The sequence below is a fragment of the Petromyzon marinus genome, chromosome 59, assembly GCF_048934315.1.
Source record: "Petromyzon marinus isolate PM22_M1 ecotype Great Lakes invasive population chromosome 59, UKy_Petmar_22M1.pri1.0, whole genome shotgun sequence".
Lineage (NCBI taxonomy): Eukaryota > Metazoa > Chordata > Hyperoartia > Petromyzontiformes > Petromyzontidae > Petromyzon > Petromyzon marinus.
In genome coordinates, this window is record NC_133725.1 from 7,033,747 (window position 1) to 7,053,364 (window position 19,618).

The 19,618-nt window shown below is 50.5% G+C and overlaps 2 protein-coding genes across 3 annotated transcripts in view; both read left to right on the forward strand.

The window, feature by feature from the left end:
• LOC116955436 (uncharacterized) overlaps window positions 1-19,618 on the forward strand; it is a 59,509-nt gene that overhangs the window by 15,284 nt on the left and 24,607 nt on the right. For both annotated transcript variants that reach the window (XM_032976511.2, XM_032976512.2), the window contains exons 2-8: window positions 8,733-8,826; window positions 11,485-11,610; window positions 13,792-13,863; window positions 14,802-14,966; window positions 16,135-16,311; window positions 16,667-17,143; window positions 17,895-18,117. In XM_032976511.2, coding sequence (XP_032832402.1) covers window positions 8,733-8,826; window positions 11,485-11,610; window positions 13,792-13,863; window positions 14,802-14,966; window positions 16,135-16,311; window positions 16,667-17,143; window positions 17,895-18,117 — 1,334 coding nt within the window. The remainder of the gene's footprint in view (window positions 1-8,732; window positions 8,827-11,484; window positions 11,611-13,791; window positions 13,864-14,801; window positions 14,967-16,134; window positions 16,312-16,666; window positions 17,144-17,894; window positions 18,118-19,618) is intronic.
• The window catches only part of LOC142905835 (uncharacterized), a 112,004-nt gene that overhangs the window by 3,393 nt on the left and 88,993 nt on the right, over window positions 1-19,618 (forward strand). The gene's annotated exons all lie outside the window — the stretch shown is intronic.

Genomic DNA, 19,618 nt, shown 5'->3' on the forward strand with positions numbered 1-19,618 from the left:
AGAGCAAAGCCACAACATTTACAATGAGTACTCAGATTGTAAATTTTATTGCCATCTGAAACGCTGTGGCTTTTTGCTCTGCAACACAACCGGTGTTTGCTGTTCCAGTAATGAATTGGCCACGTTCTGTTTACGTGGCAACCCTTACTAGTCTTATTTGGTTCTTTCGGTAAAAGTCACGTAGAATGAGAATAAAATAATAAAATAACACGATAAAATTCTCACGACGTTTCGGCCACAACGCAAGTGGCCGAAACGTCGTGAGAATTTTATTGTGTTATTTTATTTTATTAATTTATTATTTTATTCTCATTCTACGTGACTTTACCGAAAGAATCAAAGAAGATGAATTCTTGCAGTCACGAAAGCTTTAAATCGAAATTTAACCCTTACTAGGTTGGCTGTGTCGGGTGGTGGCGAGTTTAACGACACAACATTTATATGCAGGGTGCTTCAAATATTTTTACAACGAAACCTCAGGGCTCTGAAGGCCTACCTTAAGAAGATTCCAGGCCACGCGTTGACATCGATGGCGAACAAGTGATGAGACTTTTTGATTTAAAGCTTTCGTGACTGCAGGGATTCTTATTCTTGGTTCTTTCGGTAAAGTCACCGCGTAGAAGGGAACCAATTAAATAATACAAATATAAAACAGTAAAATTCTCGCGACGTTTCGACTGCAACACAAGCAATCATCATCAGCTGTGAAAACCACAACAAGAAAATTTAAACCGCCACTTTTTTCAAAATTTCTTGCTGTGGTTTTCACACCCGATGATGATTGCTTGTGTTGCTGGCGAAACGTCGTGATAATTTTATTGTTATATATTTTTATTATTTTATTGTTTCCCTTCTACGTGGTGACTTTACCGAAAGAACCAAGAATACGTGATGAGACTCTTTGACTTTTTGAAGCTATTAACATCACATTTGTTATTGTGTTACGATGTATTATTATTGTCCATTCATTTTTCCATTGAAGAACGAAAGCCCCTGTGTTTGCGCGATATAATCCAACTCTCCCTCCCCCCCTGTATTATGGATGATGATGTTTGGTCGCGAAAGCCTGCGTGTTAAACTGAAGCGTGTGCATTCCTAAAGTGTTTGCATTTCATTTCCGCATGATTCCCCACGCCTACCCAACCCCCCGTGTTTATTTGCAAGTTGCTTCTGAACAACCCTTTGAGACGTCTAGAGTGGAACCGAGTCAACAGCTCCAGCCGGTGGTTCCTATAGCAATGTCTCAAGTAGCCCACGACCACGCTACACTCGGACTCACACAAACACACCACGCACACGCGCACGCAATACGGAGACAAAGATCTCCCGTGTAGCCTTCGCAGGATGTTGGGGCAAGTGCCGTTAGCGAGCAGCACCTTCGAAGGCCAGCATCGCGCACCGGCCGCCTTTGTCTCCACAGCGGCAAAAAGTCATTTGAGGCTGAGTCGACCTAGGGGAGGCCCAGGACCGGTTCAGATAATCCTCACCGGTGTTGGCCGTGAGCGGGAATCGGACTCGGCTCGCCGGGTTCATAGCGCAGCGCGCTAACCCCTACACTACCGCACGTGCACACCCACGCGCACACACACGCGCACACACACACCCACGAACGCACACACGCACACACACACGCACACAGACGCACACACAGACCCACACACACGCGCACGCACACACACGCACACACACACGCGCACACACGCACACACACACACGCGCGCGCCACCCTCGTGCCCAGGGGCAACGGTGAGCAGAGTCGCTTGATCAATTAGCCCTTCACTTTGTAAGCCGATCAAGCGTAGATGAGACGAGAGCTGGAGACACACACACACACGAGCCCACAGCTAGCCTGGAGATCCATGCAATTAAATAGCACCCATTGATTCAACATAGCGGGCGTAGATCGACGCGGGAGTTATGAGACTTACATCGGAGCCCGTAGACTTACTCATGAGCCTCTCGACTCGCATCACGTAGCAGCCAGGAGCCGGAGACTTACATAGAGCCCACGTACTAACACGTAACCCGTGAACTCACTTAGAACTTACGGACACAGAAAGGACCCATGGACACAGAACCCATCATCTTACGTAGATAACCACAGAATAACAGAGGAGCCATAGACTTACATAGGGCTCATAGACTTATACAGGACACGTAGACATTCTAAAACAACCCATAGACTCACGTAGAGACCCATAGACTTCCATAAAGACTCATACAGTAACACAGAGACCGATAGACTCACACAGAGACCCATAGACTCACATAGAGACCCATAGACTCACATTGAGATCCATAGATTCACATAGAGACTCATATACTCACATAGAGACCCATATACTCACACACAGACCCATAGACTCACATAAAGACACATAGACTCACAGAGACCCATATACGTATACAGGACCCATAGACGTAGCCAGAGACCCATGCACTAACACAGAGACCCATAGATCTATACAGGACCCATGAGACCTCCTTTGCCAGAAACAAGATATAGGAATAGGTTTTCCCCTTTTTAACTGGCACAAAAACTGACACCTTTATTCAAGGCATCATGTTTGCAAAGACCACAACACAAGCAGTCAGAATGCAAACAAAAAAGACAACGCTGATAATATGCACTGTCCTTGAATTTGATTGGTCCACACCCGAGACAGCTTTTCTTAGTGCCTAGTCTCCATTGGTGTTGGACCAGAAGACGCCAAAAGGCGTACAACTCAAAAACAGCGCACCATCAGAGTATTGAGGGCTCGGGGTGAGCATTTACATTATGAGACCTCCTTTGCCAGAAACAAGATATAGGAATAGGTTTTACCCTTTTAACTGGCACAAAACTGACACCTTTATTCAAGGCATCATGTTTGCAAAGACCACAACACAAGCAGTCAGAATGCAAACAAACATGATGCCTTCCTCCCGCAGATTTGCCACTGCATGATTACAGACAACGGCTTTGGCAACATGAGAATGCCCCTGCTGGGCTTGGAAGGATGTGTGTGTGTGTGCAGTGTGTGTGTTTGCAGTGTGTGTTTGCAGTGTGTGTGTGTGTGCAGTGTGTGTGTGTGCAGTGTGTGTGTGTGCAGTGTGTGTGTTTGCTGTGTGTGCGGCTCTGATCCCACAATCGACTGTTGTTTGGCGAAGCAACCTGGCTCCGTGGTACATCTGTAGAGGTGTTACTGCTGTAGGGCGGTGTCCACAACCACGTCCGCTACGGCCACCACCCTGGGGGGCTGTGGGGGGATGCTGTGATCCCTCCCAGCCCCGCCCCTCAGTGAGGGGCAGTATAAAAGCTGGGACCCGGGGAGCTGAGAGGGCAGTTCGACTCAAGCAAGGTGAAGAGCCAGTTGAAGAAAGAAGATCGACTAGCTAGAACCTGGAACTCCTTTGTCCCGCTGCCCTTCTGAGGGCCGGGCAAAGCAAGCCAGGGGGTGCGACACCAAAGCCACGAGGGCCGATGTCCTTCTGAGGGCCGGACTCGTGTGGCTGGTGGTCGGGACCTACGCCGAAGCTGGGCCAGGTCAGATAGCCTCCTGAGAGAGGACCAGGATAGAGGGAACCAGGGAGCCGGCGTGGGCTAAAGCTCGGGGAACGTTTCCCTCTGTAGAGTACGGGCGAAGAGGCCGTTACCTCTTCAAGGATCAGATTCGCCACTGGAATTGAAGCGTCTGTGATGAATACGTGTTGCCTCCAATGAACAGTCTCCGCCGTCAATAAGGCCACTACACATCCAAGCAAAGTGACAATATGCGTGGCACGTTCTCCTGTGCGGTTGTTAGCACACTGCGCTGCGTAAGCCCGCGGCTCCCATGGAAATATACAGGTGCTATGCTAGTCGTCGTCAGTCGTTCTTCCTCTGAACCTGTGGTGCACGTTGCATCCCCTGTGGCTGAGAGATGCCCCTTCTGGGGGTGGCGAGACGTGGGGAAAATTTTGAATAATCGAAATACGAATTAAGTACGGAGCACCCGAAGTTGCAACTTACTTTGTTTCATCAAAAACCCTGGAAATATCTAAGAACATTCTACATTTTTTTACGATCGAGAACCAAAAGGGTGAAAGGCTGCAGTGAAGGTTAAGAAGCACCGTAGAATTTTGATTTGAAGCTTTCGTGACTGCAGTAATTCATATTCTTAGTTCTTTCGGTAAAGTCACGTTGAAGGGAAACAATAAAATAATAAAATATATATAAAACAATAAAAAAACGTGACTTTACCGAAAAAACTAAGTAGACTAACATAGATCCCATAGAGTCTATGGTATCGATGTTAGTCTATGAGATTTATGTTAGTCTATGTGTTCTATGTTAGTCTATGGTATCTATGTTAGTCTATGGAATCTATGTTAGTCTATGGGATCTATGTTAGTCTATGACTTCCATGTTATAGAGTACATGGGATCTATGTTAGTCTATGGGATCTATGTTAGTCTATGGGTTCTATGTTAGTATATGGGATCTATGTTAGTCTATGGGATCTATGTTAGTCTATGGTATCCATGTTAGTCTATGGGCTCTATGTTAGTCTATGGGATCTATGTTAGTCTTTGGGCACCATTACAGTCTACGGGATCTATGTTAGTCTATGGGATCTATGTTAGTCTATGGAATCTATGTTAGTCTATGGGCTCTATGTTAGTCTATGAGATCTATGTTAGTCTATGGAATCTATGTTAGTCTATGGGATCTATGTTAGTCTATGGGATCTATGTTAGTCTATGGGCTCTATGTTAGTTTATGGGATCTATGTTAGTCTATGGGCTCTATGTTAGTCTATGGGATCTATGTTAGTCTATGGGATCTATGTTAGTCTATGGGCTCTTTTATAGTCTATGGGATCTATGTTAGTCTATGGGCTCTATGTTAGTTTATGGGATCTATGTTAGTCTATGGGCTCTATGTTAGTCTACGGAATCTATGTTAGTCTATGGAATCTATGTTAGTCTATGGGCTCTATGTTAGTCTATGGAATCTATGTTAGTCTATGGGATCCATGTTAATCTATATGATATATGTTAGTATATGGGATCTATGTTAGTCTATGGGCTCTATGTTAGTCTATGGGATCTATGTTAGTCTATGGGATCTATGTTAGTCTATGGGATCTATGTTAGTCTATGGGATCTATGTTAGTCTATGGTATCTATGTTAGTCTATGGGATCTATGTTAGTCTATGGGATCTATGTTAGTCTATGGAATCTATGTTAGTCTATGGGATTTATGTTAGTCTATGGGATCTATGTTAGTCTATGGGATCTTTGTTAGTCTATGGGCTCTATGTTAGTTTATGGGATCTATGTTAGTCTATGGGCTCTATGTTAGTATATGGGATCTATGTTAGTCTATGCGATCTATGTTAGTATATGGGATCTATGTTAGTCTATGAGCACTATGTTAGTCTACGGGATCTATGTTAGTCTATGGGATCTATGTTAGTATATGGGATCTATGTTAGTCTATGGGATCTATGTTAGTCTATGGGCTCTATGTTAGTCTAAGGGTCCCATGTTAGTCTATGGGATCTATGTTAGTATATGGGTCCTATGTTCGTCTATGGGATCTATGTAAGTCTATGGGTCCTATGTTAGTGTATGGGATCTATGTTAGTCTATGGGATCTATGTTTTTCTATGGGATCTATGTTAGTCTATGGGATCTATGTTAGTCTATGGGATATTTGTTAGTCTATGGGCTCTATGTTAGTCTATGGGATATTTGTTAGTCTATGGGCTCTATGTTAGTCTATGGTATCTATATTAGTCTATGGGCTCTATGTTAGTTTATGGGATCTATGTTAGTCTATGGGCTCTATGTTAGTCTATGGGATCTATGTTAGTCTATGGGATCTATGTTAGTCTATGGTATCTATGTTAGTCTATGGGATCTATGTTAGTCTATGGGATCTATGTTAGTCTATGGAATCTATGTTAGTCTATGGGCTCTATGTTAGTCTATGAGATCTATGTTAGTCTATGGAATCTATGTTAGTCTATGGGCTCTATGTTAGTCTATGGGTCCTATGTTGGTGTATGGGATCTATGTTAGTCTATGGGATCTATGTTATTCTATGGGATCTATGTTAGTCTATGGGATCTATGTTAGTATATGGGATCTATGTTAGTATATGGGATCTATGTTAGTATATGGGTCCTATGTTCGGCTATGGGATCTATGTAAGTCTATGGGTCCTATGTTAGTGTATGGGATCTATGTTAGTCTATGGGATCTATGTTATTCTATGGGATCTATGTTAGTCTTTGGGATCTATGTTAGTATATGGGATCTATGTTAGTCTATGGGTTGTATGTTAGTATATGGGATCTATGTTAGTCTATGGGATCTATGTTAGTCTATGGGATCTATGTTAGTCTATGGGATCTATGTTAGTCTATGGGATCTATGTTATTCTATGGGATCTATGTTAGTCTATGAGATGTATGTTAGTCTATGGGATCTATGTTAGTCTATGGGATCTATGTTAGTCTATGGGTTCTATGTTAGTATATGGGATCTATGTTAGTCTATGGGATCTATGTTAGTCTATGGTATCCATGTTAGTCTATGGGCTCTATGTTAGTCTATGGGATCTATGTTAGTCTTTGGGCACCATTACAGTCTACGGGATCTATGTTAGTCTATGGGATCTATGTTAGACTATGGAATCTATGTTAGTCTATGGGCTCTATGTTAGTCTATGAGATCTATGTTAGTCTATGGAATCTATGTTAGTCTATGGGCTCTATGTTAGTCTATGGGTCCTATGTTGGTGTATGGGATCTATGTTAGTCTATGGGATCCATGTTATTCTATGAGATCTATGTTAGTCTATGGGCTCTATGTTAGTTTATGGGATCTATGTTGGTGTATGGGATCTATGTTAGTCTATGGGATCTATGTTATTCTATGGGATCTATGTTAGTCTATGGGATCTATGTTAGTATATGGGATCTATGTTAGTATATGGGATCTATGTTAGTATATGGGTCCTATGTTCGTCTATGGGATCTATGTAAGTCTATGGGTCCTATGTTAGTGTATGGCATCTATGTTAGTCTATGGGATCTATGTTATTCTATGGGATCTATGTTAGTCTTTGGGTTCTATGTTAGTATATGGGATCTATGTTAGTCTATGGGATCTATGTTCGTCTATGGGATCTATGTTAGTCTATGGGATCTATGTTAGTCTATGGGATCTATGTTATTCTATGGGATCTATGTTAGTCTATGAGATCTATGTTAGTCTATGGGATCTATGTTAGTCTATGGGATCTATGTTAGTCTATGGGTTCTATGTTAGTATATGGGATCTATGTTAGTCTATGGGATCTATGTTAGTCTATGGGATCCATGTTAGTCTATGGGCTCTATGTTAGTCTATGGGATCTATGTTAGTCTATGGGCTCCATTACAGTCTACGGGATCTATGTTAGTCTATGGGCTCTATTATAGTCTATGGGATCTATGTTAGTCTATGGGCTCTATTATAGTCTATGGGATCTATGTTAGTCTATGGGCTCTATGTTAGTCTATGGGCTCTATGATAGTCTATGGGATCTATGTTAGTCTATGGGCTCTATGATAGTCTATGGGATCTATGTTAGTCTATGGGTTCTATTATAGTCTATGGGATCAATGATAGTCTATGGGATCTATGATAGTCTATGGGATCTATGATAGTCTATGGCATCTATACTAATCGATGGTCTCTATGTTAGTCTATGGACTCTATGTTAGTCTATGGGATCTATGATAGTCTATGGGGTGTTTGATAGTCTATGGATCCTATGCTAGTCTATGGATCCTATGTTAGTCTATGGGATCTATGTTAGTCTATGGGATCTATGTTAGTCTATGGGATCTATGTTAGTCTATGGGCTCTATGTTAGTCTATGGGCTCTATGATAGTCTATGGGATCTATGTTAGTCTATGGGCTCTATGATAGTCTATGGGATCTATGTTAGTCTATGGGTTCTATTATAGTCTATGGGATCAATGATAGTCTATGGGATCTATGATAGTCTATGGGATCTATGATAGTCTATGGCATCTATACTAATCGATGGGCTCTATGTTAGTCTATGGACTCTATGTTAGTCTATGGGATCTATGATAGTCTATGGGGTGTTTGATAGTCTATGGATCCTATGCTAGTCTATGGATCCTATGTTAGTCTATGGGATCTATGTTAGTCTATGGGATCTATGTTAGTCTATGGGATCTATGTTAGTCTATGGGATCTATGTTAGTCTATGCGCTCTATGTTAGTCTAAGGGTCCATGTTAGTCTATGGGATCTATGTTAGTATATGGGTCCTATGTTCGTCTATGGGATCTATGTAAGTCTATGGGTCCTATGTTAGTGTATGGGATCTATGTTAGTCTATGGGATCTATGTTATTCTATGGGATCTATGTTAGTCTATGAGATCTATGTTAGTATATGGGATCTATGTTAGTCTATGGGTTCTATGTTAGTATATGGGATCTATGTTAGTCTATGGGGTGTTTGATAGTCTATGGATCCTATGCTAGTCTATGTGATCTATGTTAGTCTAATGCTCCTCACCGTACACCCATGGCTGCCTTAATAACGAACGCACTTGACCCTCAACAGCCTGTTTGACCCATTATGGGGGGTGGGTGGGGCATTGTAGTAATCGGTGTTGGGGGCGGGTGGGGGGGGGCGACTTTGTCATTAATTTTCTCCACCCCCCTTCTCCCCGCCAGGTTGCTCAGAAACTACAACAGCCTCACGGACGCCAACCTGGGCGGCTACTTCAGCGGCGACCGAGTTCGACGGCACCTCCGCCGCATGGGGCTGGTGAGTCCACGAGTCGGTTGACGACCGCTGCGTTTACTCGGTAGACCGCCACGTGACTCAGTAGACCACCACGTGACTCAGTAGACTGCCACGAGACTCAGTAGACTACCACGTGACTCGGTTGACCGCCACGTGACTCGGTTGACCGCCACGTGACTCGATAGACCGGCACGTGACTCAGTAGACCGCCACGTGACTCGGTAGACCGCCACTTGACTCGTTTGACCGCCACGTGACTCGATAGACCGCCACGTGACTCAGTAGACCACCACGTGACTCGGTAGACCGCCACGTGACTCGGTAGACCGCCATGTGACTCGATAGACCGCTACGTGACTCGGTAGACCGCCACGTGACTCGGTAGACCGCCACGTGACTCAGTAGACCGCCACGTGACTCGCTCGACCACCACGTGACTCAGTAGACCACCACGTGACTGAGTAGACTGCCACGTGACTCAGTAAACCACCACGTGACTCGCTCGACCGCCACCTGACTCGCTCGACCACCACATCACTCAGTAGACCGCCACGTGACTCGGTAGACCGCCACGTGACTCGGTAGACCGCCATGTGACTCAGTAGACCACCACCTGGCTCAGTAGACCACCACGTGACTCGGTAAACCGTCACGTGACTCAGTAGACTGCCACGTGACTCGGTAGACCACCACATGACTCAGTAGACCGCCACGTGACTCAGTAGACCACCACCTGACTCAGTAGACCACCACGTGACTCGGTAAACCGTCACGTGACTCAGTAGACTGCCACGTGACTCGGTAGACCACCACATGACTCGGTAGACCGCCATGTGACTCGATAGACCGCCACGTGACTCGGTAGACCGCCACGTGACTCGGTAGACCGCCACGTGACTCGGTAGACCGCCACGTGACTCAGTAGACCACCACGTGACTCAGTAGACCACCACGTGAATCAGTAGACCACCACGTGAATCAGTAGACTGCCACGTGACTCGGTAGACCGCCACATGACTCGGTAGACCGCCACGTGACTCAGTAGACAGCCACGTGACTCGCTCGGCCGCCACGTGACTCGCTCGACCGCCACGTGACTCAGTAGACCGCCACGTGACTCGGTAGACCGCCACGTAACTCAGTAGACCGCCACGTGACTCGGTAGACCGCCATGTGACTCACTCGACCGCCACGTGACTCAGTATACCACCACGTGACTCGCTCGACCACCATGTGACTCAGTAGACCGCCACGTGACTCGGTCGACCGCCACGTGACTCGCTCGACCACCATGTGATTCAGTAGACCGCCACGTGACTCGCTCGACCGCCACGTGACTCGGTCGATCGCCACGTGACTCGCTCGACCACCATGTGACTCAGTAGACCGCCACGTGACTCGGTAGACCGCCACGTGACTCAGTAGACCACCACGTGAATCAGTAGACTGCCACGTGACTCGGTAGACCGCCACATGACTCGGTAGACCGCCACGTGACTCAATAGACAGCCACGTGACTCGCTCGACCGCCACGTGACTCGCTCGACCACCATGTGACTCAGTAGACCGCCACGTGATTCGTTCCACCGTCACGTGGCAGGTAGCAGTCGATCGAGTCGACGACACCCACCAGCCCCTGTGGGGTGGCACCTGCGTCGCGTGGGGCTCGCGGTGAGTCCACGACTCACCAACGCCACCTGGCGGTCGCTGGTGGAGACGCTGCGACGGTCCTAAAAGTGTTGTGGCCCGCACGAATCGGCAAGGCGGTGGAACTAGAGCGGAGCCCCCTTCGACTCCACGTTAACACTGCCCCAGTCACTACCCCTGTCGCTAACACTACCCCATCAATAACAGTACCCCAATCACTACCCCTGTCGCTAACACTACCCCTATCCATAACACTGTCACAGTCACTACCCCTATCCATAACATAACCCCAATCACTACCCCTATCCAGAACACTACCCCAATCACTACCCCTGCCTCTAACACTACCCCTAACCCGAAGACTACTATCGGCTATCCATACCCCTGCCGTGTGGGTGTAGATCACTGCTGTAGATCACTATCACTACCCCTAACACTACCCCTACCCCTAACACTACCCATAACCCTAACACTCCTACGGCTGTCCCCTACCCCTGCCGCGTGTCTGTAGATCACTACCCCTACCACTAACACTGCCCCTACCCCTAACACTATCACCACCCTAACACTACCCCTAACACTACCCCACCCCTAACACTACCCATACCCCTAACACTCCTACGGCTTTCTCCTACCCCTGCCGCGTGTTTGTAGATCACTACCCCTAGCCATAACACTACCCCACCCCTGACACTACCCCTACCCCTAACACTCCTATGGCCGTCCGTTACCCCTGCCGCGTGTCTGTAGATCACTACCCCTACCCCTAACACTACCCCACCCCTGACACTTCCCCTACCCCTAACACTCCTATGGCCGTCCGTTACCCCTGCCGCGTGTCTGTAGATCACTACCCCTACCCCTAACACTACCCCACCCCTGACACTTCCCCTACCCCTAACACTCCTATGGCCGTCCGTTACCCCTGCCGCGTGTCTGTAGATCACTACCCCTAACACTACCCCACCCCTGACACTACCCCTACCCCTAACACTCCTATGGCCGTCCGTTACCCCTGCCGCGTGTCTGTAGATCACGCGCGACGGGCGCGTCGTGTCGGAGAAGGAGCACCGGCAGCGCCTGTGTCGTCACGAGCAGCGCGACTGCGTCCACACGCTCCTCGCCCACACCGTGCTCAGCAAGGCCCTGGACGTCGAGGTGACCCGGGTTCGACTCCGAGCTCCAGAGGGGTACCACGTGGTGGTTTTGGGGGTTCCTTGCCCGGGGGGGGGGGGGTGGGGGGGCCGTGGCGAGCGTGCCGAGGTGAAAAGCGGCGACTCCGGCTCAGCAGGGACGGCGATGATGATGACGATGATGACGGCGATGAGAATAATACATAACGTTGGGCGAACATCGAGCGAATACGCGGACGCGCTGTCCACTTGTTTAGGTCATTACTTTCGTTCAGCTCAAGCGGGCTCGGTGCGGGTTGAATGTTCTGAGTCTATTTGATGTGTTACACGGATGATGATGATGGTGGGGATGATGGTGGTGGTTCCGTTTGGCCGTTAGCCCGGCTACTTTACACGGGAGATCCGTGGTGTCTGCGTGATGGCACAGCGGCGATGGTGAAAAGCAAACAATCGATATTGCAGAGGGGTGCAGCAAACGTTTGGCACGGTTGGCTACGTACAGCGCGAAAGAAGTTCATAGTACGTACACACGTACTGCCCAGAGACTAACACTACCCATAGACTCAACAATGCCCATAGAGTGACACTAACCATAGACTAACACTACCCATAGACTCAACAGTACCCATAGACTAACACTACCCATAGACTAACACTACCCATAGCCTCACAGTACCCATAGACTAACACTACCCATAGACTAACACTACCCATAGCCTCAACAGTACCCATAGACTAACATTGCCCATAGGCTTAACACTGCACACACCGATTAGCACGGTTGGCTACGTACGGTGCGAAAGAAATTCAAGATATATACATACTGCCCAAAGACTTACGTAGAACCCCTATACTAGCAGGTAGCCCGTGAACTGACTTATAACCTATCGAAACAGAATGGACCCCTAGACACAGAACTCATGATCTTACATGATACTCACAGAATAACACAGGGCCCATAGATTAACACAGAGACACATAGACTAAGATAGGACCCATCGACTCAGGTATAGTGGACTATCTAAAATATCACACGTAGACTAATATCGAGACCCATAGAGCTACATAGATACTTATAGACTCACATAGAGACCCATAGTCTTACAGAGACCCATAGACTCACATAAAGACCCATAGACTCACATAGAGACCCATAGACTCACATATAGATCCATAAAATTACATGGAGACCTTTAGACTCAAGCAGAGACCCATATACTCACATAGAGACCCATATACTCACATAGAGACCCATAGACTCACATAGAGACCCATAGATTCACGCAGAAACGCATATACTCACACAGAGGTCCATAGACTCACATAAAGACCCATAGACTCACATAGAGACCCATAGACTCACGTAGAGACATATAGATTCACAAAATAAACATATAGATTCACATACAGACCCATAGACTCACATAGAGACCCATAGTCTTACAGTGACCCATAGACTCACATATAGACCCATATAATTACATGGAGATCTTTAGACTAACATAGAGACCCATAGACTCACGCAGAGACCCATATACTCACACAGAGATCCATAGACTCACATAAAGACCAATAGACTCACATAGAGACCCATAGACTCACGTAGAGACCCATAGACTCACAAAATAAACATATATATTCACATTCAGACCCATAGACTCACGTAGAGACGCATATACTCACATAGAGACCCATAGACTCACACATAAAGCCATAAGACTGGCCTAGAGACCCATAGGCTCACACGGACTGGGAAGTATGATGAAACAGGATTTCTCAAATACACGATAGCAATTTGATGGTCTCTGCCTGCTCACCGGCCTACAGACATGCACAGAGTTTTTCCTTAATTTCATTTGATGACCTCGCCCATTTAGCCAGCTACCCGACTATGCTACAATGGAGATCCGTGGTGACGTCAGCAATAACAGTGCCGGCGGAAATTTGAACAAGTTCCTGGGAAATCTTAACCGGTCCCGGGCCCTCCCCGTTAGGAGCACCCTGGTGCAGTGTGTAGTAAACATCAGTGCCGAGGAGACAAAGGCGGCCGGGCGTAGTCCTGGCTACTCCACCCAGACACGTGTGCCACAGTGCTGGCCCTTCAATAGGTGCTGTGCTGCTCGCTATTAACATCACTTGCCCCAAGTAGTCTGTTGAAGGCTAACCGAGGCTGGGTCTCTTTGTCTTTGTCCGTGTGTCCGAGCAGCGACTCCGGCAGGTGGAGATCGTGAGGAAGCTGCAGGAAATCAGCTGCCGGGAGAGGGTGCTTCGTGTGCGGGTCTGGTCGCCTCCTCCTCCTCCACCCTCCTCCACCCTCCTCCATCCACGTCCAAGCTTTCTTCCTCCACACTCTAGCTCCACCTTGACCCTCCACCACCCTCCACCATTCACCTCCACCTTAACGCTCCACCATTCACCTTGACCCACCACCTCCACCATCCACCTCCACCTTAACCCTCCACCATTCACCTTGACCCACCACCTCCACCATCCACCTCCACCTTGACCCACCACCTCCACCATCCACCTCCATATAAACTCTCCACCATCCACCTTGACCCACCACTTCCACCGTCCACCTTAACCCACCATCTCTATTTTAACCCTCCACCACCCTTTATCCACCTTAACCCTCTACCAATATCCACCTCCACCTCGACCTTCCACCAACCTCTATCCACCTCGACCCTCCACCATCCACCGGGTGCATCTGCGCGATGACGTCACCGGCCGTGGGATGCGGATGACACCATCACCCCCCCCCCTCCCCCCGGCCCCCACCTCTCCACCCGGGCCATGTATCCCACGCAATTGCGTGGGCGGTGCTTGCATATTTAAATAATACATGTTAACACCCGGCCTAGGGTGGGGCATTAATGAGTCTGCCAGTCGCGGGCGATGTTTGTCGCTTTGTGGAATTCCGATAGAGAATGGAAGCAGGGTAACGATAGCGGCTAGCGAGTCATTTCGCTAAGGTACATTTCCGATTTTTGTGACAAAAAAAAATTAATATATGTTCCTCTCATCGTCATCGTTTTTGTCATAATCGTCATCATCGTAATCATCGTCTTCGTCGTCATCATCATTGTCATCGTCATCATCGTCGTCATCGTCATACATCGTCACAATCGTCATCGTCATCTTCGCCACGATCGTCATCGTCGTCGTCGTCATCGTCGTCGTCATCATCATCATCATCGTCGTCGTTGGTGGCAGGCTGAGCACGCGGTGCGAGGCGTCGACGGCATCGTCCACATCGCGGTGCCCCCCCAGCGAGCAACGGCGCGTCTCGGCAGGGGCGGGCCGCGCCACCGCCACCGGGCACCCCTCTCCGACGGCGCGGCCGGGCGCAGCCGCTCGGCCTCTCTGTCTCCGCCGCCGGTAGGCGCTCTCGCCGCCACGGCGTTCCCCCCTTCCCAGTGTGTCCTGATGTGGGCAGAAACCACGCGGAATAGCCCCCCACCCCGCCCCACTCCGCCCCGACCCCGACCCCGCTCCCCACCCACGTGATTTTTTACCGTTGATTCTGCCACAGATCCACTGCGGCCTGCTTCACGGCCAACGCGCTCTGCATGGGGCATGGAGCGCGCGTGCGGCTGCGTCCGCTTCTCGAATTAAGGGCGCATGCACCCGGCCGTCTGATGCGGCGCCGACAATCGAGGGCACGGCACATTTGTTGAACGCGTCGGCAAAGGGGAAAATGCCGTCGAAGGGATGGATGGGCGAAGGGTCGAGGCTCCTGGTTGAAATCGAGCGAGCAGGCCCTGGTTATCACTGCGTGTGCGTGTGAGTGTGCATTGTGGGGAGCAGCGGCTATGAACCCGGCGAACCGAGTTCGATGTGCGCTCACTGCCAACACCAGCGACGATTGTCTGAGCCGTTCCTGGGCCTCCCCTAGCTCGACTCAGCCGCAAATGAGTACCTGGTGCGGTGTGCAAACATCGTCACTGAGGGAGACAAAAGCGGTCGGGCGTGGTGCTGCCCACCCACCCCTTTGTGTGCCGTTCCGGCCTTCATAGGTGCTTGCTAACAGCTCTTGCCCCAACATTCTGTTAAGGTTATATGGGGGATCTTTGCCTAACGGTGGTAATACTGCTACCACTCGCCAATTGCTTCACTTGCTGCGGACGAGCAAAAGATCCCTCGAATTGGTTCCCAAAAATTCCAAATATTTACCGCCACACAGCGACATTCGTCACCATCCACTGGCAGCAGACTGAAGTCCCAGGGTCACTCTTTGCAAACGACACTCTATCCTGGCCTCTTGAGTTACTCACAAAAATCAGCATGACACTTGAACTCACTCACTCACCCGCTCGCGAACTCACCCACACATTCACAGACTCACCAACTCACCAAATAATTCGCTCATCCACTCACTGACTGCTTACACTCACCCACTTGATAACTCACCCACATATTCACAGACTCACCAACTCACCAAATCATTCGCTCAACCACTCACCCACTCACTGACTGGCTACACAGACACACGCAAGACTCCTCAGGCAGCTGGCAAACCCCCATCGCAAATTCTTCTCCACCCTAGGACAACATGCGGCAGCGACCGCGTGCGGCCCGCTTCCCTAGGAGGAGCCTGATGTCACGGCCCCTCTCGGCCCCAGAGCCCGACCCGAGCTTGAGGCCTGGACAGGGGTACAGGCCCTCGACCACAAAGCAAGGCCCCGTGATGTCTGACAGCAGCGATGGAAGGAGGCATCAGAAGGTGAAAGGGGGCTTCGGAATCATCATCATCATCATCAGCCATGGTCCTCCCACTGCTGGATAAAGGCCTCCAAAAGCTGCCGCCACCACCTTACCGTTCTGATAATGCAACATTAAACTCGGATCCATCTCCTTCTATCCTTGGCTGCCTCTACGTAATTATTCTTGATCCTCGGCCACCATCCATTCTGGCCATGACGCATCCTTTGCCCAAGCCAATCTCACTTTTCTTAACAGTTTGGATGATGTCATTAACCTGTGTGTGTGTGTGTTGTCTAATCCACATGTTACACTAACAAATGCAATTTTTCTTGCGGGGTGTCTTTTGTTCGTTGGTGGGGGGGGGGGGCATGCAGCACGCCTGGGCCCCCCAAGGCCCCGTCACCCGCGTGCACCCCCGCGACATCTCTCCCTACAAACTCCCGCTGCTGGCCACACCACAGGGCAGCCGAGCGGGCAGCGCCGGTACGGCCCAGCCTCCGTCGCCGCCTCCTGCGCGGGCTCGAGGGGCCCGATCGGCCGGGCCCACAAGGTGCGCCCGCCATTATGGTGGTGGCGGATGTGGCCATTTTGTTTGTGGCGGCGGCCATGATGGTGTCGATGGCAGCGGCCATTTTGTTGGTGGTGGAGGTGGCCATGTCGATGGTGGAGGTGGCCGTGTCGGTGGTGGAGGTGGCCGTCTTGGTGTTGCTGGTGACGGCGGCCATGTTGGTGGTGCTGGTGGAGGTGGCCATGTTGGTGGCGGAGGTGAAGGGTCTTTGCGCAGGCGGGGTCGGAGGTTGATCAGATCCACGACGGCGCCCAACCGAGCCAACTGGTCCCCTGGCAATCAGGTAAAGAAAATCACGTACGGTTATTTTGTGTGGAATTCATTCGTCGTTTAGTGCTTAATTTATGCGTTTTTGTGCAATTGTAGAGGTTTTGTTTGGGATTTCATAGCACGATTAAATCCTTCTAAATCGAGGCTTCCAACTATTCCAGTCCCATCCTCATGTTGTGAAGCTTTCGTAGGAAATCTGGATTTTGCCTTTATCTGGATTTTGCCTTCAGCTGGCCTCGTCCTCAACTACAATGCAGGCAAAGGGCAGAGCTGCCTGAGTAGTGGGCAAGGCAACTCAAGTAGTGGGTGGGGCTACCTGAGTAGTGGGGCAGAGCTACTTGATGAGTGGGCGGGGCTATATGAGTAGTGGGCGGGGCTACCTGGGTAGTGGATCGGGACGAGCTGAGTAGCGGGCGGGACTACTTGAGTAGTGGGCGTGGCTACCTGATTAGTGGGCGTGGGGCTACTTGAGTAATGGGGCGGGGCTACTTGAGTAGTGGGTAGGGTTAACCGAGTAGTTGGCAGGGCTACCTGAGAAGTGGGCAGAGGTACCTAAGGAGTGGGCGGGGCTACCTGTGTCGTGGGCGGGGCTAACTGAGTAGTGGGGAGGGGCTGGCTAACGGAGGGAGGGGCTGCCGGGCTCACCACCGCGCGTCCTGGTCGAGCCTCCCGGAAATGTTGTGGCCTTCTCGCGAAGCCGACGAAAAACAACCGGGACCTGCCGATCGCCATCGTGCATCATCGCCTCCTGAACGTGCCCTCAGGGGGACGCTGGCGCCGGCGGGGCTCCGTGCCCCCGGCCGCCCCCCGGTAGACCGTGGGGGACCCGCGGCAGCCCCCCGGCTCGCGTCGGCGGCGCCGTGGTGGGGGTGCGCTACCTGGGGGGCTCGTGCTACGCGGAGCGCGACGGGAGCGAGGTGCGAATCTTCCAGCAGCACTGCGGCGGAGAGAACCTCTGCGTCTACGACGGGACGCTGCGCCCCGGCGGTGAGACGCCGCGTCACACCAGAAACACGCCGCGTCACACCAGAAACACGCCGCGTCACACCAGAAACACACCGCGTCACACCAGAAACACGCCGCGTCACACCAGAAACACACCGCGTCACACCAGAAACACGCCGCGTCACACCAGAAACACGCCGCGTCACACCAGAAACACGCCGCGTCACACCAGAAACACGCCGCGTCACACCAGAAACACACCGCGTCACACCAGAAACACGCCGCGTCACACCAGAAACACGCCGCGTCACTCCAGAAACACGCCGCGTCACACCAGAAACACACCGCGTCACTCCAGAAACACGCCGCGTCACACCAGAAACACGCCGCGTCACACCAGAAACACACCGCGTCACTCCAGAAACACGCCGCGTCACACCAGAAACACGCCGCGTCACACCAGAAACACGCCGCGTCACACCAGAAACACGCCGCGTCACACCAGAAACACGCCGCGTCACACCAGAAACACGCCGCGTCACACCAGAAACACACCGCGTCACTCCAGAAACACGCCGCGTCACACCAGAAACACACCGCGTCACACCAGAAACACGCCGCGTCACACCAGAAACACACCGCGTCACACCAGAAACACACCGCGTCACACCAGAAACACGCCGCGTCACACCAGAAACACACCGCGTCACACCAGAAACACGCCGCGTCACACCAGAAACACGCCGCGTCACACCAGAAACACACCGCGTCACACCAGAAACACACCGCGTCGCACCAGAAACACGCCGCGTCACACCAGAAACACGCCGCGTCGCACCAGAAACACGCCGCGTCACACCAGAAACACGCCGCGTCACACCAGAAACACACCGCGTCACACCAGAAACACACCGCGTCACACCAGAAACACGCCGCGTCACACCAGAAACACGCCGCGTCACACCAGAAACACACCGCGTCGCACCAGAAACACGCCGCGTCACACCAGAAACACGCCGCGTCACACCAGAAACACGCCGCGTCACACCAGAAACACACCGCGTCACACCAGAAACACGCCGCGTCACACCAGAAACACGCCGCGTCACACCAGAAACACACCGCGTCACACCAGAAACACACCGCGTCGCACCAGAAACACGCCGCGTCACACCAGAAACACACCGCGTCACACCAGAAACACACCGCGTCACACCAGAAACACACCGCGTCACACCAGAAACACGCCGCGTCACACCAGAAACACACCGCGTCACACCAGAAACACACCGCGTCACACCAGAAACACGCCGCGTCACACCAGAAACACGCCGCGTCACACCAGAAACACGCCGCGTCACACCAGAAACACACCGCGTCACACCGGAAACACACCGCGTCACACCAGAAACACACCGCGTCACTCCAGAAACACGCCGCGTCACACCAGAAACACACCGCGTCACACCAGAAACACGCCGCGTCACACCAGAAACACACCGCGTCACACCAGAAACACACCGCGTCACACCAGAAACACACC